Source organism: Pan troglodytes, chromosome 14 (assembly GCF_028858775.2).
Source record: "Pan troglodytes isolate AG18354 chromosome 14, NHGRI_mPanTro3-v2.0_pri, whole genome shotgun sequence".
Classification (NCBI taxonomy): Eukaryota; Metazoa; Chordata; class Mammalia; order Primates; family Hominidae; genus Pan; species Pan troglodytes.
The window spans coordinates 104,452,126-104,476,797 of NC_072412.2; the positions used below are offsets into that span (position 1 = coordinate 104,452,126).

Here is a 24,672-nt window from a genome sequence, read left to right on the forward strand (position 1 = left end):
CTGTAATCTAAGAGTTTATGCTTCAGGAGGTAGGCGTCATACCATCAGCTTTCTCTTCCCTGTGTCTTTTTTAAACCTAATGTTGAGCTGCATCTGAAAATGGGACCTCATATGAAGTAAAGGCCCCAAGTGAAAATACTTGGTTTAAACATACCACACATCTTAAAATCCTCTGTAAGGATATTACAAATGACTGACTTTAAACATACACTGTATCAGACCTGCTCAACTCTGAGACCCCATCAATTGCAAGAAACACCAATCAATGACAGACTACCATATCCAGTGTAATGTGTAAGACATACTCAACTTTGGAAATACTAGAAAGTGTGCAAAAATGTGCCTCAGAATCAAGGAAACATATCTCAGAATCAAGGAAATAAGTGTCTTGTTTATAAACAAAATTTTTTTTTTTTTTGGAGACGAAGTCTCGCTTTGTCACCCAGGCTGGAGTGCAGCGGCATGATCTCAGCTCACTGCAACCTCCACCTCCTGGGTTCAAGCAATTCTCCTGCCTCAGCCTCCTGAGTAGCTGGGATTACAGGCATGCACCACCATGCCCAGATTTTTCTGCATTATTATTATTATTATTTGTTTTTAGTAGAGACGGGGTTTCACCATGTTGTCCAGGCTGGTTTTGAACTCCTGACTTCAAGTGATCTGCCTGTCTCAGCCTCCCAAAGTGCTGAGATTACAGGCATGAGCCACCGTGCCTGGCCACAAACATTTATTTACTATTTTGAGTATATGTTTAAAGCATCCAAGCACATTTTACCCAATTTTAAAGATATATTATCTATGCTTTAAAACTTTTGGAAAATATTTTAACTCAGAGATGTCTACATTCTCTGTATTTTTCATATGAATTCAATATGATGTACAGTAAAGGAATTTAATGATCACCTATATTCATTTTCCTGCTTGTGCTTTAGGCAACAAAGACATTTTGGAGTTAAATGGGGCCTGACAAGCCACGCCATCCAACTCCTCATGGCGTGCTTGAGTGACCTGGACAATACCCCAGCTGGGCCTCCTCCAGTCTGTTTGCACAGCTCCAGCTGCAGGTGTCCACATGAACTTCACAGGCAGCTCAGCACATGCCACTCAAGGCCAGTTCAGTTAGAAAATACTTTCTGATTCTGATCTGAAATATTATCTGCAACTTGACCCAGTAATCTTTAACTGCCTTTTAGATCAAATTATATGAAATCCAGATTTTCTTTACACGCTGCTACCTCTTGGCTGGTGTTCCCTGCATTATACCAGTGGAAAATATGAATTATGCAAATGAACTTGATGTATTCCTAGAACAACACGACATCAAAATAAACAGTGTTATTTTATATATATTTTGCAAATGCACCCTTATTTTCAAACATATTTCACTAAGTTTTCACCTCATAATGTGGTTTATAGACATGCACATATATACACATATGCATGTTCATGTACCTACAGTATACCCTCTCTTTGTGGTTTTGTGCTATCACGCTCAATTTTTTATTTGACACAAATCTCTTCCACTGATACACAATGAGCACAAATTACACTAAATATGTCAAGGCCTAAGTGTTCTAAAGTTTATTTTCCATACACCTGAGTGATGGCCTAAACAACAAACCTGTCTTTTAAGGGTGTTTTTCAAATAGCTAAGACTACTTGGCCATCACGGGATTTGGGCATGGGGATTTGCTATTCTACTTCCTATCAAAATTAAAGAGTAAAGACAGGTTCTTGCTGGAGTTCCACGTGCAGTGCGTGTGGTGCCTTCTTCCATGTCCTGTTATCAGTGGTGATGGGGACAGACCTACAAAGGATTCCGTTTCCCATGGGCCTCTGCTGCTCCCTGCTGGTCAAGCTGAGTTCTGACAAAGCCTTTCCTACTCTACAGAAAGAGCGGAAATGAACAATGCAGATGTACCGGGACTCTTCCTATTTTTATTCTCTTCTGAAATAAAATCATTTTGGACTCCTGGGGTTCCCTGGCAACTTTCTCACATATTGGATCTATGTCATATTGGTTGGCCCAACAGAAGGTATTGTATTTGTTGTTAAATGGGATTTTTTTTTTAAAGACATATGGCCATAAATTTCCCAAAAAATACCCAGGTAGAGATGAAAACAAACATGTACATATATATAACACACACACACAAACATGTTCATGTACATACAGTATGCACTCCCTTCTCTGTGTTTTTTGTCTGAGTTGATGATTTGGAGCTCAAAGAGCTAGCGGAGGGAAAAGCTGAAGCCATTCAAACACATAATGAGAATTGGAGATGTAAAAGAAGGCTGAGTTCTAGGAGATGCAACAACTTAGGAGATAACAGAACCAATTCGGGATGAGCAGGAATTGTAGGAATGCAGGCGAGGACTAGAAGAATCAGCTACATGCTGTTTACTGGCAAAGCAGGAGAAATGTGACTGAGGACAGTATGCCACTGAAAACTGATGAAAGAGGAGGGAGACAGGAGGACAGGGCTCTTGTGGGTAGCAGGAAGACAGAATGGAAATAAACCATGTTAACAAGATGGCTTTTGGCAGCAGCAGCAGCACCAGGCCAGCTGTCTCTCTCCTTCAATTCAAGTTACCACCACAAAACCCATTTGCAGTGGGAAGAGCTGCTGCATATCCGAGTGGATTAAGGTTATTTATTCACATGTGGACCATTCATTTAATTTTTGTTTTCTGTGTTTCCTAAATGATTATCATTGGAGGTGCAGCACTGGTGTACTTATGATTTTTTTAAAAGTGCTTCAAAGTTTAAGCATTTATTTCAACCAATAGTGAGTTAGCCTCTGTGTTATAGAAATTATCTGAGCAAAGGAGGTCCAGCAGGTTCTGTTTATCAGTGGGGATTGAATTTCTGCTGCTAAATGGCAAAGAAAAACTAAAAATAACAAACTCCTCGTTTTGTTCCAATCCCTTTCTGCAGAGCTAGTCAAAGCCCCAACAGAAAGATGTTAAAAAATCAAGTACTGTAGCCTTAAAGGTGTCACTCAATTTGCATTCTACAGCTAAGTGTAGAACTCAGAAGTAGCATTTTATGGCTACCAACTCCGTGTGGCAGACTGACGTTATCTAAATTAAGCCTGGGATTTTATCAAGACAGACTATCTTCATAACATTTTTTATTTTTATTTTTTTTTTTGAGATAGGGTCTTGTTCTGTCACCCAGGCTGCAGTGCAGTGGCACAGTCTTGGCTCACTGCAACCTCAGTCCCCCAGGTTCAAGTGATTTCATGTCTCAGCCTCCCCAGTAGCTGGGATTACATGTGTGTGCCAATAAGCCTGACTAGTTTTTGTATTTTTAGTAGAGACGGGGTTTCACCATGTTGGCCAGGCTGGTCTCGAACTCCTGGTCTCAAGTGATCCACCTGCCTTGGCCTCCCAAAGTGTTGGGATTACAGGCATAAGCCACCATGCCCAGCCAATCTTCGTAACACTTAAACTGCACCCGGACAATCTTCATAATGCCCACGTTGCTGGGTCAGAGGTGTGGGAAGCTGCTTTGTTTTGGTTCCTCAGGTGTCTTACTTTGAACTATTATTAATACAATGCATTGGGAACACTGCCTTTACTCTTGGCCTGTATTTTAAAAAGAGGTGTGAAAAATCACAGTGAATGGAATTTATTATTAGACATGATGGAAGGATATTAATAACCATGTATTAAAGACAGCACTTGGAATAACAAATAATTGTTGAGATAAAACAATAACTAGCTGTGTCATGCTTGGAGAAGAGATGGAACAATTTAGAGAACACAATGCTAGCAGAAATGGGTATTATAAATGATCTCATCAATTTTTCACGTGCTGTATGGTTGATATCTTTCAGGTGTTCTGCTTTGAGAAACCCTTAAGAAGATAAAGCACTTAAATTACTAGAAACAGCACACAATGCCTTGTCCCCTCCACTGACTGATAAAAGTAAATTAAAAATATGCTCCCCTGTTCTGGCAGAATCTCTTTTGTAAAGTTAGAAAGCCCCAAAGTTAGGAAGGCAAGATGAACAAAAAGGGTCTTGGCTTGCAAGTGAAGCGACCTCATAAGCAGACTTCAACCTGATTAAATCTTACCATTGTCTACAGAAATTCCAAGCACACTTGATATCTTTCTCACACTGAAAACACAGAAAAAGTCACTTTGTTATTGGATGCTTTTCCACACCCTCACAAATTGATTCATGGGCTTTATGTTTTCACAGTAGTGCAAGGATTAACATCCATTCAGAGCTGGAATGTCAGAATGTGGAAGCTTGATCAATTACATGCACAGGATCAGGAGGGGTGAAAGAAATCCATCCCGAATGTTCTCAGAGTTGCAGGGGAAAGCCAACATTAAGTTGGCTCTAGGTGATGAATCCAAATTTTATGTTTAGAATACTTGAGAACGGCTGGCTATGGACCCAGCCAAGTTTTGTTTTAGGGATGGGGAAAGGGTCAGGCACTTTTAGGTTTAGTGCTGTAGTTGAGCACGTTCCACATTGTGTCACTCCCAAATGCTGAGGACGCTCCTCCAAGGAAGGGAACTGTGCCATGAGCTCTTCATCCTACTTGCTTTGAGCTAGAAGAAAAATTGAGTTGGTGATGTGGTAGGTGTGGCCTGGGGCTCTCCCCTCTGAGATGGCACATGAGATGGCTGGCTGTTACGATGGCATGTCATGGGACTTACTGTGGTTAAAAGTGAGAGAGTTATCCAGGCTGCCCAGCTGCTGCAATCTGGCATGCATCATTCCTGTTCTGTTACGGGAAACAGGCAATGTCTGAGACTTTCGATCATGAACTATGGGTCCCAACCCCTCCTGGTTCCTGCAACATGAGTGAAATGGGATAGAAGCAAAAGTTAGACGTGTTACACTGCAGCGAGACTGGGAGTGTTAGTGAAGCCAGAACATGGCACGAGGGAGATGGCCATGCACTGACTGAACACGGTGGAGCAGCCAGAGACACAGACAGGCGGCAGCTCCTGCACACTTCACGGCAAAGCACCTGATGATCCAGAAGCAAAAATCAGGCCAAAGCAGGGACCTTTTTATTTTTAGAAAGTACTTTAGAGATGCTACTCTGAAAAAAGTGAGCATCACTCCAATGCAGTACTAATGGTTAGTGTTCTGACAACTGTCAAAACGTCACTAATCTTTTTGGATTATATATGTTCTGAAAAAGCAAAAGACATGTATTTTTTTAATTAAAAAATGCATTGGAAGACACAGAGAACAAACATGCAAAGGAAGGGATTATATGAGTTTTAACACCTTTATTCTTACCCAAGCAGGAAGGAGAAGAGCCACACACTTTGTTAAACTTGTCAGCAGTCAAGTAGAGAAAACAGAAGAGTGATTTGGGTTAGCAATCAAACAGCTAACTTCCTGCTGTGTACCATCACCAGAGCAGATGAAAATGAGATCAGGGCTGCAATGACACCTGTCCCCTGTCCCGGAGCCAACCGTCCCCCTCACTGTGTTATTGTGTGTAGGAGAACAGGGACATGCATGGACTATCATCGACTGCATGCTGCTGGGTGACTTCAAAGTGACAATAAGAAGGCACGTGTTCATCAAACTCGACCACCGTGGATGGCAAACATGTACAAGGTTCACAGTCTAGTTCAGGATCTTTTTCACATGCAGCAGAGACCCATGGCAATTTTTGTATAGAGCAGAGCATATCTTTCCACAGTGCATGGAGCAAAGTCACACCATCTCCACTCCCGTTTTCCTTGGCCCATCTATTTTTAAGGCAGTCCACACTTTTATATGCAAATATATACAGGGTGCTTATGAAGTAGGAAGATTTTAAGAAGTTAAATTTATATCCACTGAAAAAAATACGTTAACCGTTTCACAAAACCCAATTCTAAAACATTTTGTTGGGACAGAAATCTTCAGCTTCTCACATTCACTGTTTTAAGCTGTGAGGCATTTTATTCTACTTGGCACAATATTCTCCAAATGCCATCTTGTGACGTAGGTGTCACTGCAAAAAGTGAAGCTAGCCCAGCACAGTGCCTTTCTGTGACAGAATTTACTGTTTGCCCATCTTCATGGGACAAAGTCAGGGAGAATCCAAGTCAAGGTAGAAGACGTTGCTGGTATAAGGACACCTTGTATATACTTGCATTTAGTACTCCAAAACTCAAATATAAAATTACTGTTGTGATAAAAAATAAAACAGTTAAGATTAGAGAACTTTAAGTGCTACCACATTTCAATGAAAAATAGAAAATATTAATAGGAGGAAAATGCAAAAATTCTAAATTTGCTTCTTTTAAAAAGAAAACATACATGTTTACTTCTTAACATAAAATGTAATTCTGAAAATTTCTCAAATATCCCCAGAAAAGAACAATGTTAACAGAAAAAGAAAATCTTCACAAAGAGGAAGCCTACTAAAAATCTCTGGCCTATTTCATCACTATAAGACAAAATCGTCGCTATACAGAGAAACAAACCTCAATGACAATTACATTTTTAAGTTTTTCTTAAAACATGTTTACTTATAATAAAGCTGTTAAAAACAACAGTAAAAAAATATAATACTTAGACCAAGACCCCACTAATACAATAACACAGAATGGCTCACAACACAGAAAAAAACAAACAGACATTCTGAATGGCAATGGGGCAGAAGGAAGAACTTGGTAAGGACAAGAGGTGCTGCGAAGAAACGCCCCCAAAGAAGGCGTGTCCAGCCACACAGCTGCAAGGAGTTTCTAGGAGGCTGGTTCTGCACAGGAAAGTGGGAGTGATGCTACTCACCAGGGAGTTCTGGCCAAGAACATGGAGCGTTTACCAACTAGTCAAGAGTAGGAAGAGAAAAGGCTCCATTTTAGAGAAGGTTTGTGGAAGTCCACACAAATTTGGGATGGACTGAAAACATTCTTTCATTAAGAAAGAAGAAGAGTGGTTAGGTGAGATTTTAGTATCTTTGTAGTTGGGAGCAGGAACAGTCAAAATGACCTTGGAAAGTCAAACAGAGGAAGAGAAATCACTGAGGAAGGAACATAGGAAGAAGAACTGGGGAGAAGAGGATGGGAAGGAGACAGAACAGAGAAGGAGGGGGAGTTTGGACGAGAGGATAGAAGGGTAGACACAGCCCGCTAAAGGAATGCTTTCCAAGAGATAACACGTGAGGTGAAATGAGACTTCGCCGGTAGGAATGCAGACCAAAGACACTGCCAGGCTCTGCGGTGGCAATCCAAGGGCCTGCCATCAGTCCCCATGGCCACTTCCATGAACCCCAACTGCCAACCACCACTGATGACCATTCCCACACAATCAGAGCCAGGCATCACAGAAAACAACACATTTCGAATGAAAACGCCCCACAGTACCTGGCTATGTATCGCTTCCCCATGTATTGGAACTGGTGCAGGCAGACTCTGCAGGCAAGATGAAAAATTATTAGGGAAATGCAAAGATAAAATTATTTTCAGGACGTTATTTATCTGTTATCAATAACAAATTCAATAAACATTATGTCTAGTACCAGCATAAGTCACATCCTCATTCATTCAGAATGGTTTTTGGGAGTCCTCTGGAAAGTGCCTTCAAACCCAGAGAAATTTATTAACCTGTGAGAGAAGCCCCATCTTGTGTAGCTGTCAGTGTGGTGGTGGCTGGCTAAAGCAACACAGCACAGAGGCCCACGACCGACAGGATCGTCCATCGACTCAGAGGTGGTGATTCACTCCACGGCAGTGTGCCCGAGAAAACCTGTTCAAGACCATGCACACTGTTCCAAGTTACTTATTCATCCTCATTTACATCTATATAAGGAGCTCTCTCTTTTGGCTCAAATATATGGATTATACACACCAAGTGTGTAGTTTTTAAAAATATATATCTAACAACATTTTTTTTTAAATCATGTATTTAATGAGGTAGTTAAAACAATTTCTAGTGAGCTCCTCTGGTGTTGAATCTTGTTTCACCACATAACTCCCGCCTTTAACTCAGCAGAGGTCAGGAGACTATGAGCCAAGCGTCCACTGAGGGCCAGGCCCACAGTCTCTCATCTGTAGTTCCAAAATGCATGAAACTCTGAAAACCAGCTTTCCTCCTGAGTTCATGCAAATACATTTGGCACCAAAATATGACCCAAAATAATAGACATAAAGCTACTTTTAGTTATGATTTATTCAATTATTATGAACAATAATAGTACTGCAGAAATTCTTTTTTTTTTTTTTATTATAGAGAGATGCTGCTGGGATGTAATGGGATACAGTCTATATGTAAATTTTTCAGAAATCCAAAAAGTTCTGAATTTGGAAAATCATCTGGCCCCAGCAGTTTTGGATAAGGGATTGTAAATTCACGTTTCTAAAAGTAAAGAGCTTAAAGGAAATCAGAAACTTATACTGACAAACCAAAATGAGATAAAGATGCTACATAAGATTTCACTTTTACTTCTTATATTTTAAAATTATAGCAACTTTTCTGACTCAGTTTCTGCATCAGCTTAAGTTAGGTTCAACTTAGAAAAGCAGTATCTACCCAATTCAGCTAATAAATTTCATGTTATTTTATTAAGATGACTTATACACATAAGCAGTTACCTCTCATGTAAAACAGGCACGTATCTGTAATACTTTAAGGGTGACCACTGATCACTGGGTCACAAGCCCTGAAAATATGTTTTAGGGCCAAGACCATGAGAAAGGGCTTAAGGAGTAAGTGAGGATGTGACATACACTACTCCTCTGGTTCAACTACATAGTATTCTTCAAGCCTCTTAATGATCCAGGAAAAAATCAAGAGGCAGTGATCAAAGAGAAAGCTACTTACTCAGATATTGTAAAAAAATCCATAAGTTCAGATGTTGAAGCCTTGTTCCAATATGTAAACAAAGCATCTAGAAAATAAACATTTACTTAGAATCACAATACATATGATATACATTATGGAGAATCACCTGTTGTGAAAATGGGAAGGAACCCTGCAGTGTAGGCCTCTAAACCCTTCCCCTGCCCTCTTTTATAGCTGACCACTCTACACTGGGTATCACACACCTGAGGCCTATTCACCTTCAACATGCTGCATTTGAACTTTAATTCCATCATACGTCATTTAGTGCTATATTCTGGCACAATGCTCATTTAACTTATTTGTAACATGCTCTTAAATAGACTAGAAAATTCAAAGAATACAAGTGGACATATAACCTAAAGCCGGGCTCTCTTGTCTCCTACTACAGGATCTCTCCCCAACAGGGAATTTGTTGAAAATCTTTGCATATTACACACATAATTTTGCTCTTTGAGTGTTAACTGAACAATATAGCTTGGATCTATCTCAAGTTTTCCCAAGTTGCATAATATTCCTCTATGTGGATAGACCATAATTGAGTTAACTAGTCTCCTACTGATAGGCAGTTACTGTTTCTCCCCCCTAACTTTTTGCTATTATAATTATGTTTCAATGAACATCCTTTTATGTGGGTCTTTGCATGCATGTCTAACTATACCTACAGGATAAGTTCTCTGAAGCGAAACAGCTGTACCCAATGGTACGTGCATTTAAACCTCTGTGTGAACCCTTAACAGTTTAGTATTACCATCGTTTGAGTTCTATCATCTAATAGCTAACCTTTTTTGCATTCTTATATTTTACACTGAGGTTGAGAAATAGGTAAAGAGGTTTCTCTTAGGGAAAAAGCCAGAGTCTTTGGGGCCTGAGATAAGCAGAGAGGGTGGCTATGGGGATGCTGATGGCTCATGAAGATGTATGGCCACAGGCTTTCACTCTACACTTGCCAAGAACAATGATAGGCAGGAATGACATGGGATATAGACTGAGAATCTGTTGTGTGCCAGGCACTGTACTACGTGCTCTCACAATTTCACATAGATTGTGCCATCTAATCCTCACCATAATCTGGGGCAGAAGAAAGTCCCCATTTACAGATGAGCTAACAGAGGCTCAGAGAAGTAAAGTAATTCTCCCATTTACCAGTCTGAAGAATCATGGCTGAGTGGGGATTTAAATCGCGTGCATCTGATTCTAAAGGCCGCTTGGCCTATTAGACCAGTAATAAGGGTAGGTCATGGGCTTCCATCTTTAGGGGTTTCAAGTTTAGATTCCAGAGGACCAGACTCTGGCTACTTGAGGCTGGCCATCAGGGTAGGGTGAGCCCCCAGGGAGCTCAGTGCATGCTGGAGAGCCTGGTGGGATCACCCTGCAGACCCCTGTGGCCACCCTCAGCACACACCAGACAAAGCGGCCAGCGGCATGGGCAATGACGCTGCCATTCCTTGCTCTGGGCCCCAGGTACTGGTTGGGGAGAGTGGGAAGACAAAGATAAGCTCTGTGAAGAGGGAAATGGCACAAGAAGGACAGCAAGGAAGGGCCCAGCATGTAGAAGGTGCTCATTAAATGTGGAATAAATGAAAGAGGAGCTACAGAGTTACACAACTGATTTTGGTTTTCTCTGTGTTAACTATCTCTGGAGGCAATTTCTCCCCCTAACCCATATGACACACAAAAGCCAATTGTAGGTAGATTTTTAGAGTTCAATGTGAGAATTTAAATAACACTGCTTTCAAAGAAAATATGAGAATATTTTCATGACCCTGGGGGTAGGAGAAGATTTCTTAAATGGGATGCGCACACACACAAATTCTAATTATAAAGGGAAAACAATCAATAACTTGAAGAAAATTGAGAGAAAATATATTCTAAAATTGTTTTGAAGAGGTGGTTGCATTTTAAAAATATGTGTATGACTTTAAAGAATAACTTTTACTTGAATTCAAATGTTCTTGTATATTTGTCTTCAAAAAGCAGTTATGTTCTTATTATAGGTCATATTCAATATTTGAAATTTAAAATATTTTAAAGAAAACTTTAAACAAAGGAAAAACAGAATTATAATGCTCGCTGAAACTCATTATTACCATGAAGCAAAGTTTAGAACTTTTGACTTAATGGGAAGAATTTCAACTTTATAAACCCAAATATGAGACTAAGTGCCCTGTGCTAGTGTATTTGGTCATCATTCAGGGAAACTCTTGCTCATCTGTTCTTTTTTAAAAAATAGCATTTTAAAGTAACAAATCAACAGAAGAACGAATTACCCAGTCTTTATTTTAAGGGCAAGAGGGATTTTCCTACCATCTGAGCTAAAAAGTCAGGCTGTACCTTGGCTGGGGTTGGGGAAAAAAAAAAGCCAGGCTGTTAATGCTGCTGAAATGGAAGCTTGATCTAAAAGAAATACTATTTTCAAGCAGAAATACCTTCCACTGGATGTTTAGTACACACCTCCCGCCCCCAGATATAAGCAGCACAAGAGGCCTTCAGGTTCTCAAAAAATGGCACTTTGTTTTTAGGAGAGTTCATCCTAATTCAATCACCTTAATGAAGTTCACAGCACACCTTTTAATTCGTTGTAGGAAAAATAAGATTTTTGCCCAGGATAAGAACTGCGACATTGTTTACTGGGATTGTTTATATTACATAGCCAGATACACAGATGAGCTAACAGAGTTGAAACTGTCCTGTCACACACATTTGCAAGCCTTATACGGTCCAGATAGAGCATTCATAGTTCTGCTCATTCTTATTTTAAAATGTGGTTGTCAAACCCTTAAACAGAAACATAATCTACTATGATACTACCATTTCCATTAGAAAACTAAAATAACATATCTCCCACTTTGAGCCAGGAATATACACACTCTAAATGGAAGGAATGCTTAGGTCCCCCCACAACATATATTCTAATTCCAGAGACTAACACAGTTATTTAAGTTGACAGTAAGTTTGTCTGGATGAATAAAAATTTTTTTTAAAGTCAAAAGCTATTTTATTTATGTGCTTCTATCTCCTTTAGTTAAGATGGCAGGTCCCAGTTTAATATAAATTTAAGAAATAGGCCCATTCACATTTTGGAACTCATTTTCTAGAATAAAATAATTAAGGAAATGATTTTCCCACAATAAGGTTCTTATTTCTAAGAACCTTAGTCAATGAATTGCATTTTAACAATTACATTTAGTCAATGAATATGCATTTTAAACAAGAAAATCCTTTGAAATCTTTGTATCATTTCAACTTATTACAAGTTAAAACCAAACAAACCAAGTGCCGAAACGAGCAAAACAGAAATCTCCATTTTTTAACCTACCATCAGACATGCTCTTTAAGATGTAGAGGAAACACATCAGTAGGCTCTTAATCTCAGACTGGTCAAGTTTATCACAGCGAACCACGGAATTTCCCAATGTGCTACTTTGTTGGTGCTAAAAAGAAAATACAGGTGATTTTTCTATTTAATTACGGGAGGAAAATGTGTTTCCCTTTTCTCCCTTGGAAGAGAAAGATTCTTAGAATCAAGTCAGATCATACACATTGGAAGGTGCAAGTAACTTGCTGACAATTAAACCACAGGCACCCTTTCACCCAAATATAACACACTCAGATGCTGCCCATGGAAGCCCTAGCTTGTCTCCTCAGCACGCTCTCCTGAGGGACAAGCAGAAGGCACAGACCTTTCTCACTGGATAAACACAGCTTTAGCTATGCCAAGTAAAACCTTCTGAGATGCCAAGTATATTGAAACCTCATGCAAGAAAGTATGTGTGCTAGGATCAAGAACAGAAACCATGACTCAGAAGACACTGCACAGCCAACCACCTCCTCAGGACAACAGCGGTGGCTGAAACAGCAAGTGCCTGTGGTGCTGCTGTGACCAAAGCACCCCAGAGCCTGGAGCCCAGGCGCCATCACCCAGGGTGCATTATGGGGCGTGCTGTGGGCACTGCTCAGGGAACACAATAGGCAGGTGCCCAACCGGGACAAACAGGGACACGTCAGCACAGCATCGCCAGAGGTCCTAAACTGATGAGGTCACTCCCTCATCAGCTTAGCTCAACACTGCAAACGTCAGAAAGCTTGGGGCAAACAAGAGGGCAATTTTGCCACTAGGCAGCAGGTTCTTGTGGAAAAAAAGCAGAACAAGAATCTCATCATGTGATTGCAAACACAGGAGATTTAAAAACTCTCCCAGTTGAATTTCCAATTGAAATAAAAAAAATTTTTTACCAAATATCAAAGCAAAAACAATAGTGGAAAAAAGATGTTTTATTCAAGGTGCTGGTGGCCAATTGAAAAAAAAATTATGTGTGTGTGTGTGTGTATATATATATACATATATATATCAGGCTTAATAAAATATGTGAATATTTTCATTTACAAAAAAATACAGGGGAAATTAGTGGCAAAACTGGTATGGATGCACCCTCTGGCCTGCCCACTTGATCAGAGCCACTGGAGAACTCAGTACTTCCGGCAGTGGGAGGGAGGGTGTTGCATTCAATGTCTCCTCTGGCAAAGGTGGAATCATTAGAAGGGAAAAATCCACAGTGACCCGGTTTTTCCTGGCTGACTGGCAGCTCTCCTCCTCCTCTTCAGCACTGCGTATGACACAAGCAGAGTGCCTTCGGAGCAGCTTCTCCCTCTATACATGAAGGCATGTTGGGGTCAAGCGAAAAGTTCAATACGTCATGACACACCCAAACTGAGCTGCTCGCACCTCAACAGAACTGCATTTAATGGTAACCATGTCAATGCCAGCCATGGGATGCGTGACAAGATTATAAACCTGATGCTGAGGAAGGATGTCTTCCGGGTGTTTTTGGAGAACTAGGGATAAATCCCTAAATGGCTCAGCTGTTTATTGGGATGGGCACTTGCCTGTAACTTGAAGTAACTTAGAAAATCTGTGCCCAAAGTGATACCAATCTACCATGGCTCCAGGTTCAAACCCACACTTTATCCTTTCCTACAAAGTTCCAAATGGTCTGAGCACTTAGTAGTTTCAAGAAAAAAGGCTAAGTATGAGGAGGAAGTGTTGTGTTGTGGGTGGGTGCTGTGTGAATAAAGTGATCTCTTACCCCTGAATCACCTATATGATCAATTATTCTCTGGAGCTGGCTTCAGACCTAACACCCTTGTGGGTGGAGAGCTGTGTTGATGACGGTGTCTCTGGTATAAAGACACAGGGAATTGGCCAGGTGTAGTGGCTCACACCTGTAATCCCAGCACTTTGGGAGGCCGAGGCGGGCGGATCACGAGGTCAGGAGTTTGAGCCCAGCCTGGCCAATATGGTGAAACCCCATCTCTACTAAAAATACAAAAATTAGCCGGGCGTTGTGGCTTGTGCCTGTGGTCCCAGCTGCTGGGGAGGCTGAGGCAGAGGAGTCGTTTGAACCCAGGAGGCGGAGGTTGCAGTGAATTGAGATCGTGCCGCTGTACTCCAGCCTGGGCGACAGAGCGAGATTCTGTCTCAAAAAATAAATAAATAAATAAAAAGACTACAGGAAATTGAGATGGGCAGCATTTTGAGTCCCTCCCCGTTCAACCCACCAGAGCCATTCACTCAAGACGCTCCACTGCAAACCCTGCCCAAGATCTGAGGTACTGGAAACAGGAATCAGAGCACTTCAAGGAATGGGCCCCAACCTTAAAGCTCTCATCACCTACTCCAGGTCAGCCGGGTGGTTTAGAAAAAAACAAAAGGTCACACTTAAAAGGCACTAGAACATGAAGTATGTTTACTTTGGGCTAAATCCATTGATTATAAGAAACATTTGTGTTGGGTGAAAAGCAATTACCTTATCCAGGGAATTGCTCTTCTCACTATTCCTTTCTGGAAGGCTGTTACCCGAATCTGTGCTTATGAGAGATCCTCTCGAATCAGCATTTCTCACACTGTTGATGTTTGGAGTTGAGGTTGTATATGGAGAAGCTAAATGGAAATCAAGCCAACAATAAAGTTTTATTAAGACAGAACAAAATAAAGATGAGTACTGAACTTTAAGGGAAATTGCTTTTATTGCACTTATTTTTTCTGTTAGGAAGTTGGCTCAAGAGTTGCATTCCATTACTTCACCTTTAAAGAACCAGGTCATATACAATGAGATAAAAAGAAACTAGTCTGAAACATTCAGATGTAAACATCAACTCACTTGTTAGAAACCACCTTTGATCGCTAAAGACTAAATGCATACCTGTTTCAGAATGTGATAGAATGAAGACTTAAAAAAATTAAAAGATAAATCCACCTACAACTATCAAATCACAAAATTAAACCACACAACAAACTCGTAGCATTCAAACTGGTAATAAACACTGAGGAGCCTACCCAACTCTGAGGGGTGTCATGGGGTATTTTAAATTTTCGAGGAGAACACAGTGATATGTGACCTCAGCCAGAAGCTGCTGTTTCAGCAGCAGGTTGTGCTATGCTCCTTTTGAAGACATATTTGTGAAGCTGGGTATTTGGGGGCCTGCTATGATAAAAGGCAAGCAATCAATGAGGGACAGGAAATGCGAATGGTGCTGGCCAATCTGACCCAAAGGCTGAGAAGCTGTCAGTGTCCAACAGGCACACACCACCCATTTGTAGTGAGTTGTGGTTATTAAAAATAAAATTAATTGTTTCCTTTAAATTTATGTGTATTATTTCTTTTAAGTGCCTACTAAATTGTTAGGATGTAAGTACTTATTAAGTTATTTGGTCCTAAGTACCTAATAAACAGAACTGCTGGGTGTGTCTTTCAGCCTAGGGATGCCATGAAAAAAAGTGACACTAAGGGTGCTGTGAACGGGGAATATTTGGGAATCTGCTATAAACAGCTATGAGCATAAAGGAAATCTAACGTGGAAATAAAATTTGTGATGTCCATGAAAAAAACAGTATTTGAAGGCAGAAATCACTCCCTATCTTGGTACTATGGAATTTTTTAAGGTAATAGATTGACTTCCTGCTTAGATAAGATTTAAATAAATCACATAATTTAAAATGACTCTTTGGACTTGTACATTCCGTGCTGAACCAAAAGGCGTGCCTCCAGCGGAAAGGCCTGGCTGGTTTGGCAGATGGCATCAGGAGATTTGGACTCTGTGTCTGGCAGCTGTGAGCACACATTCTCCCAGACGCAAGCTGAAGATGCCATTACTTGGCACTTCACAACAGGCTGGTTGTTTTCAGATCTCAGTAGGCAAATGAGCTGCCATGGACTGGGATACTTCTAAGTTAAAAAATAAATAAACAACAAAATAAATATAGCCAGCCTCTAGGTTACACCAAAAGTATATTTGAAAGTGACTCCTCTGCCTCAGCCTCCCAAGTAGCTGTGATTACAGGTGACCGCCACCAACCCTGGCTAATTTTTTTGTATTTCTAGTAGAGACGGAGTTTCACCATGTTGGCCAGGCTGGTGTCGAACTCCTGACTTCAGGTGATCTGCCCGCCTCGGCCTCCCAAAGTGCTGGGATTACAGGCATGAGCCACCATGCCCGGTCAGTCTTTAACTCTTTAACCTTAGAAGGAAGACCTGTGACATCAAGGTCATAAATCCTTCCCTCTGTTGAACACTCAGATTTATTCACTGCTATCCCTGAAACTGATTCAGTGTATTAAAGATCAAGAAAAGAAGAGCCAGGAGAATTTGAAAAAAGAAGCAAAGGCTTGAACATGGTTTCATTAAGCCTTATTGTCAGCCAATGGCTACGTCTCCCCAGGAGAGAAACCATGTGAATGATTGTCGCAAGGGACAGGTAAAAACCCTGTGAAAAAACTATGGCCTTTTTCTGTACTCAGATAAGAAACACATGCTATGACCAAATTATAATTTTTCTAATATAATCATATTTCATATTTAATGTGGAACAGCATTTGAAGAACACAGAAGTCATGAAAAAGAGATCCTCAGTAAAGTAAAATTAGGCCCTAAGTTCTCAGAGTCTCAAGCTTGATTCCAGAACTAGAGTCCTAATTTAAGACAAACAGATGGAAATGCAATATATCAAAATCAATATGCTTAGTTTGTTCCTATTTTGTATGTCTGTGTGTATGTGTTTGTATTTAATATCCTGGCCCAGTGCATAGCTTTTAAAGTCCTTAAACGACACTTGAGTAAAATGAAAAGAAGATAAATTCGTCCCTCTTCCCTTGGTACCACTGAGTAGGTGGAAAAAGAAACCCTGAGCCTCAGGACGCTTGCCTTTTAAAATGAATGTAATCTCAGAGTAGTTTTTATCCAGGCAGTGAATCACTTTTAAAACTCTCAGGCACCATGATCCAAAGACATTTAAAAAACAGGATTCTTCTAACAGAGATGTAAGGAGAGTTTGCTCTTGAAGGAGAAGCACCAGGACTAAAATTAGCTAGAAACTCCCTGATGAACAAAGAATTGTTAAAGCTGCCAGAAAAAAACTAGTAAACCCAGTTCAAAGATGAGGCTTCCCTGGAAGGTACTCCTAAAAGAGAACAGGGATTTAAATCTTCAAGAAAGGAGCCAATATAGATAACCTGAGTATAATAAGCCTGTCGAGGTGAATTCCTATGAAAAGCGGATTTGGATCTTAAAATTCAAGAGTGAAAAAGGATTAAGTCAGTTTCAAGTACTTTTCACAGCTGCAATGTCAATGCGGAGCAATTGGAGGCTATGATGCTAAAGATCCCCAATGGCCTATCTCCAAGTTCTAAAGAAGTCCCCAATCCTAACAAGGTGAATTCTGAATTGGAGAAGAGTCAAAAGAGTCAAACAGAAGTATGAAAACTTTGTGGAAATGATCAAGGTTACAGTGAACTGATGTTTCCACTCATCTGACTCCTCTCTGCCAACCACCATACGCTTTGTATCAGCTCTTAATCCCTCTAACGACCGTTTTGAAGACATGGGTATGGAGGGCAAAGAAGATAGACAACATCCTGCCATGGTAACTAGTAAATGGTCGATTCCAGATCCAAGGCTGCATCTGTCTGACTTTAAAGCTAGTGCTGTGAACCACTGCAGACGAAACCCTCTAAGGAAGGTCCCCTCCCTGCTTCTGGAGCAGTGGCTGGGAATGGGGCAAAGCAGGGCAGAGACAGAGTGAAGGCCCAGAAGAAAGGCAAATGGAAACTCGTGACAGCAGCCAACATTTGCTGAGCATTTACCGTGTGCCAGGCTCTGTTGCAAGCATTTTGCATGAATTAACTCTTTTAATCTTTACAGTGTCAACTAAGGAGAGCATAACTGTGAAAAAGACACATAAATATCAACCAGGTTAAGGACTGGTATTATTATTGCAGGATAAATTTGGGCATTGGTGTGGGGTTTCTCATGTTAAATTCTACCCAGTTTCATGCCCTACATGAAATGGCGTATTAACACCACCACCACCGGCAAAGGTAAAGACATAATCTCAGAGTGGGCAAGTCCTGTGAGTTAATTGGATAAAGGCTGCCATTTATTTTATCCCATGAATTAGTCCCATTATTGGGTAGCCTAGCCACTAGCCATAGTAGGATGCTTTCTTTATTCAAAATGTGATAAAGACAGGGAGAAATAAAGACTGAAGAAGGCTGTGAGCACCTGTGACAATTCTTGGAGGATATGTGTGTTTGTGTGTGTGTGTGTGTGTGTGTGTGTGTGTATATATATATATATATATATATGTAAACTGCTATCTCTGAGGAAAAGCTAGCACAGGCGTTCATTTAGTCAGAATATTAATAAGTACATTATGTCCGGCATTTTCTTATGGAGAAACTATTAGAATCTTGATTTGTGTCATGTGTTTTTCTCTCAGAGGTGGCCGCTCTTCTGTTACTTCACAGAGAAAAAGTCTTGTGGGACAGAAGACTTTTGAGAACTGATTTTAGCATTGAATTCTAGCCACAAACTGCTATGTTCTTCTGGAATTACTATGTCATATTTCATCAAAATCGCTAACACTACAAATCAGTGTTCCCCTCCCCCCACCGCCTGCAAAAATATCCCTTAACAGTATACACAATCCAATTAAGATTTAAAAAGAAAACTCAACAAACGTTGAACAAAAAGCAAACAGCGTGAGCCAGTGATTAACTGTATGATCCTGAGGAGTCACAGGCATCCGGGACCTTTATTTCAGGGCATGGCTGAGGGGTTTCAGTTGTTGACTATCACAAGCAGGAAAAGAATACTCAGGACAGAAACTTAGACTTCAAGGTCCTACCACACAAGTGTGACACGTTCACCAACTATTGGCTCCAAGACACTTTCAGAGTGATGGTGGAGAGAAGCCCACAAGAGCATGGAGCGTTACCAATGCCGGAGATGGCGCCCAGCAGGTCCTTGTGCAGGCTGTTGTCCAGGCTGCTTCCCTTCTGCGGCGTCACCAGCGGATTCACAGCTGGTAGAGCCAGGGATTCATCCTTCACGGTCTGTCAAGGAGAGGAAAGCAGAAACAATCAAAGATGACTGGAAAGGATTCCTCCCCTGTTCTTGGAAGTGCCAGGGCAAGTGCAGGACCAAGACACCCTGATGCATTCAACGTGCCTGCCTGCATGGGAGGAGCAGCCTTGAGGCGTGGGTGAGGGTGGAGGGTGGGATGGGTCAGAGGGGGGAGCAGGGGGCATGGGATATGGATGCTGGGTGGGGGTGGGGGAGAGAAATCACTTTCCATAAAGTCTTGTTTCTCTTTCCCCAGCATTTCTAACACCTTTCCCTTTCCAGAGCTCCGACGCCCAACATTTCCTTAGATTATTGTTTTGTTTTGTTTTTTTCCTTCAGAGAAAGCCTCCCCTGCTCTTTCTAATTGAAATGCTGGCTTTTATCTGTAATGCGGGGAATTACAACAGCAGCAATGACTGTAGATGTTTGTAGCATCATGTGAACTCTCAGTCAGTGGATAAATCATATTAATTTTGAAGTTAGGTCAAAAAACGGGATTTTACTTTGGTGAAAGTGTTCCTTTTTGTTAGGATTGAAACAGTTCAAGGAGGTCACATTCTACTCTGAATTACTCTGGTTTAAAAAACAGAGTTAGAGAACAGGGTTAGAGAATACAAGTGTGAAACGTAATGTACAGGATGAGATAAGCGAGGTGCACTTAGGATAGAGAGAGTTTATGCCCTTTAGAGCAGCCACACATGCACAAAAGCTATACACACGGCTCATCTCAGTGTAACGTTACTTAGGAATGTAATTGGAGGTGAAGAGGTAGTGTCAAAATGGGACACTGCATCACTGTTGGGGTGGGACGGAGGGACAGAAACATACATGAGACTCTGCAAGTGTACACCCATAATGACAAGGTAGGAAGATGAACAACCAAGCCAGTTCATGAGTCCAAAGTACCAGGGAAAGGGGAAATGCTGAAATAACATCTGCTGAAATTCATAGCAGATAAGCCCTCTGAGGCCAAGAAGAGAGCATCAGAAAGAGAAGGAGTGCAGATTTTAGATGTAAAACTCTTATAAACTTTACTAATTAGAAATTATTATAGGTTAACCTTTAAAAAGCCTTTTGCAACTGAAACGTGACAAAAAATTTGAAAGTGATAAACCTTTGAAAAAGCTGAATTGCAAGATGATTCCAAGAATCCTTTTTAAAAAACATTCATATGAAAGGTACCAGAGACTGAGTAAAAAAGAGCAAAACCATCTCTAATCAAAAACTTTTGAGATAATTTCTGGGGTCATCTCTCTATCTACTCAATTTCCAATGCATGTTTAAAAAACAGCACAAAGATAATATAAATTAAGGCAGTCAGTTCTTGGAGGTGGAGCCTCATGTCCCTCACCTTGGCATCCCTGATGTCCAGCCTCACTTCTAATCTGACAGAGGGAGAGAAACTGTAGCCCACAGAGGTGGCCTTTCTTAGACTGTGCAGCACGTTACTGTTACAACTGGGTCTACCATGACCTCTTCCAGGACACAGGTTAGGTTAGAACTACACCTTTTTTGTGTCTCCTTCCCCCCATAAATTTTTAGTGAATATACAAAGGAAAATTCTGAGGCCTCACAAGACATTGGTTCATCACGAGAACATGGTTTTCATACTTATTTTTTAACAAGAAATGAAGGTTTAGTGATTGACCCCATCTTAGCCAGAAATGCAACTTACCAGGAGTTGCACTGGCAAAATAAAGGGGTGTGTGTACTGGGTTGAACAGTGTCCCGCAATAAATTCATGTCTACCTGGACTTCAGAATGTACCCTTATTTGGAAATAGGATCTTTCCATTATATATCTAAGATGTAAGTTAAGATGAGGTTATACTGGGTGAACCCTAAACCCAATCACTAGCATCCTTATAAGAAGAAGAGAGGGGACTGGGCATGGTGGCTCACGTCTGTAATCCCAGAACTTTGGGAGGCCAACGTGGGCGGATCGAGAGTTCCGGAGTTCAAGACCAGCCTGGCCAACATGGTGAAACCCTGCCTCTACTAAAAATACAAAAAAATTGGCCGGATGTGGTGGTGGGTGCCTATAGTCCCAGCTAGTTGGGAGGCTCAGGCAGGAGAATTGCTTGAACCTGGGAGGTGGAGGTTGCAGTGAGCCGAGATTGTGCCACTGCACTCCAGCCTGGGCAACAGAGCAAGACTCTATCTTGGGAAAAAAAAAAAAAAAAAGAAGAGGAGAGGGACACAGAGGCACAAACACCATGGAGAACGAACACCAAGTGAGGATAGAGGCAGAGACTGGCGCGATGCCACTACAAGCCAGAGAGCACCAAGGGTTGCCTGCAGCATCAGCAGCTGTGAGAGGAGCACGGCCCATGAGCCTCCAGTAGGAACCGACCCCACTGACACCTTGATTTTGGACTTCTGGACTCCTGACTGGGAGAGAATAAACTGCTGCTGCTCTAAGCCACCCAGCTTATGGCGCTTTGTCCTGGCTTCCCCGGGACCTGATATAGGCTGAGTTAATGTGACCATGCTGACGTACCATGCCCGCGTTCACAGGGAAGGGTGACACATCCCTCACATTGATCCGCTGGACGTTTTCAATCAGCAGACCAAACAGAGGCAGGTAGAGGGTGGCTATCCTTGCCTGATGACTCTGAAAAGAAGACACACATGGTAAGTTTGACCCAGGATTCTGATAACTGAACTAAGTTGGTACTGACCATCTCCTTTATTTGGATCCTTCCTATAAAGACAGCTATTTGATTTTAGTCCCAAAATAGAGCAAAATCTTAGTGCTGTTACCATGAATTTTCTAACTGATTACTTTCTTTACACCACTTAAAATAAAGGACATTATCAATGCACATTCCTTCCATTGGGGACCACTCACCCTTGAGGCATATCTGTCATCAAAAGAATGCTTTATCAGCAGGTTCTTGAGCACACTGATGGCGATCAGACGGACCTCCCGGAACTCCTGGAGGGCTGTCCCCACCTCCCTCAGTAACAGTCCCACCAAGAAGTGGTTTCTGCAGAACTCATCTGTTAATGAGTAGTCAAGCTGGAGGTCTGAAATGAGGATAGAAACTACTTGAGTTAGGAAAGATGCAATGCTCTTTGAATAAAAAAAACAAACAAACAAAAAACTAAGACCCATCCTCTGCATTCAGCCCACCCTGGGTGTCAAGAGATGGTCAGACTTGGCTTCAAATGAGAAAGAATCAATTCTACAAGGCTGCTCTACTTCTTAGCACAGGAGGATCTCAAATGAAAACCAAAGTTGAATACAATTAAGTGCACTGGATTTTGGAACATATTGCATCCTACATAATTAAATTAGTGAACAGTTTAAGTACCAATTTTTAGACTAGAGCACAGCATATGTTATATTACAAATATAAGTTTGTTATTGACAAAGTTAAAAACGTTATTATACTAGCTAACAGAACTGTATAAGAACAGTTTGTGCATAACAAACATGTAATTAAATAATAAACATACATGGCTTATTAAAATGTTATTACATGAGTTCATATATTCCTTTCCTGGTCATTAATGTCTATATACTCCATTAAAACCCAGTGGATTTAAAATAAACAAATTAATATATAACCTACTTATTCTGCTATCCCTGAATGAAGAACTTATTTAATGCAGTATTTCCTAAGCTATTCTCCTAATATTTCTCCACCTCTGAAAACAAATACAAATTTAATATAAACTAAAATTGAAGTGGACAAAGCATCAAACCAAACCGGTAAATCACCAGCAAGCTAAATGACAAAACTGAGAGCTCTTCTGGAAAACAGATAGGAGCGAACATGAACTCTACTTAGGAAGGGTACATAAAAACAGCTAAACATCACTCTCAAGATAAAATACAATTTCAGGAAGCTGAAGCTAGGTTGTGAATTGTCAGACTGACTCCATTATTAAAGGAAAGTCTATAGACCTCTCCCTTTGCCTTTTGTCCCCTATCAGACAGCTACTCCTAAATCTACCCAAAATATGGACCCAAGTTCTATGAAACCCTTTAATAGAAGGGGGAGAGTATTCATTTTCTAGATTATGTTCATTGTTTATGATTATTTCACCTAGTTTATCAAAACTATAAGTCATAGCTTGAGTTCACATGTCTCTTGGAAGAAACTACTTATGGTTTAACTGGGTGTGTGCTCACACATCTATGCTTGTGTGTATGAATGTGCATGAGAAATTACATGGTCTGGATGTGTGTCCCCTCTGAATCTCATGTTGAAATGTGATCCCCAGTGTTGGAGGTGGGGCCTGGTGGGAGGTGTTTGGGTCATGGGGGCGAATCCCTCATGAATGGCTTGGTGCCCTCCTTGCCATAATGAGTGAGTTCTCGCTTTGAGTTCATGCGAGATCTGGTTGTTTACGAGAGGGTGGCGCCTCACTCCTCGTCTCTTGCTCCCTCTCTCGCCATGTGACATGCTGGCTCCCCCATTGCCCTCCACCATGATTGGAAGCTTCCTGAGGCCTCACCAGAAGCCAATGTTGGCGCCATGCTTCTTGTACAAACTGCAAAACTGTGAGCCAAAATAAATGTCTTTTCTTATTTTTTTTGAGAGAGGGTCTTGCTCTGTTGCTCAGGCTGGAGTGCCATGGCATAATCTGCCTAGATTGCAGATTTCACTGCAATCTCTGCCTCCTGGGCTTAAGCCATCCTCCCACCTCAGCCTCCCATGTAGCTGAGGCTACAGGTGTGCACCAACACATCAGGCTAATTTTTGTTTCTGTTTTTTTGTAGAGACAGGGTTTTGTTATGCTTCCCAGGATGATCTCGAACTCCTAGGCTCAAGTGATCCTCCCAGTTCAGCCTCCCAAAGTGCTGGGATTATAAGTGTGAGCCACTGCACTGGCCCTCTTTTCTTTATAAATTACCCAGTCTCAGGTATTCCTTTATAGCAACACGAATAGACTAACACAAGAAAGGAGGTGAAGGCAGGGGTGGGAGGTAAGTGAGAAGAAAGAAAATGAAAATTCTAAAAACATTTATTCCTGTCAGTGTAGTAAGGCAAATTACTCCCATATGTCCCCCCACCGACTGAGCGAAGCCCGTCTTGCTACCAAATACCCTAGAAGTCTATAAGAGCTTGTGCTGCCCTGCTGCGTCATGGGGAGATGGGCATCAGCACACATTCACTACACAGCCACTGGGCAAAAAGAGCTCCCTGGGCTCTGTACCGGGTGGAAGGAAGGAGAGTCCCCAGGTACAGAAGACTGGGCTGAGGGAGGCTGTGGTGAGGTTGGGGGCACAGGGCAGGAAAGAGTGGTTAATTCCAGTTGAGGAAGTGGAAGAGAGTGAGGAGACCCTGGGAGGCCCCATGCAGGAGGTGTGGAGTGGCTGGCTTGGGGAGGAAGATGAGGATTCCCCAGGGAGGAGGCTATTTGAGATGGAGGGGTGGCATGATATGTTTGAGGAGCTGGGAGTTGGCAGGGATGCCTGGAATGTGCAGAATAGGGGGGCGTGAGACC

At 41.4% G+C, this 24,672-nt stretch overlaps 1 protein-coding gene across 44 annotated transcripts in view; it reads right to left on the minus strand.

Annotated features, from left to right (window-relative positions):
- Positions 1 to 24,672, minus strand: part of DOCK9 (dedicator of cytokinesis 9) — a 292,970-nt gene that overhangs the window by 46,469 nt on the left and 221,829 nt on the right. For 26 of the 44 annotated variants that reach the window (XM_009427170.5, XM_054665514.2, XM_054665504.2 and 23 more), the window contains 8 exons: positions 22,064 to 22,242; positions 21,713 to 21,826; positions 19,086 to 19,203; positions 14,621 to 14,754; positions 12,133 to 12,247; positions 8,796 to 8,862; positions 7,340 to 7,387; positions 4,679 to 4,815 (listed from right to left, as the gene is read on the minus strand). In XM_009427170.5, the coding sequence (XP_009425445.2) occupies positions 4,679 to 4,815; positions 7,340 to 7,387; positions 8,796 to 8,862; positions 12,133 to 12,247; positions 14,621 to 14,754; positions 19,086 to 19,203; positions 21,713 to 21,826; positions 22,064 to 22,242 (912 nt within the window). Of the gene's footprint in view, positions 1 to 4,083; positions 4,128 to 4,678; positions 4,816 to 7,339; positions 7,388 to 8,795; positions 8,863 to 12,132; positions 12,248 to 14,620; positions 14,755 to 19,085; positions 19,204 to 21,712; positions 21,827 to 22,063; positions 22,243 to 24,672 lie in introns of all 44 variants that reach the window. The other 18 variants (XM_009427176.5, XM_054665523.2, XM_054665495.2 and 15 more) reach the window with 2 other exon arrangements.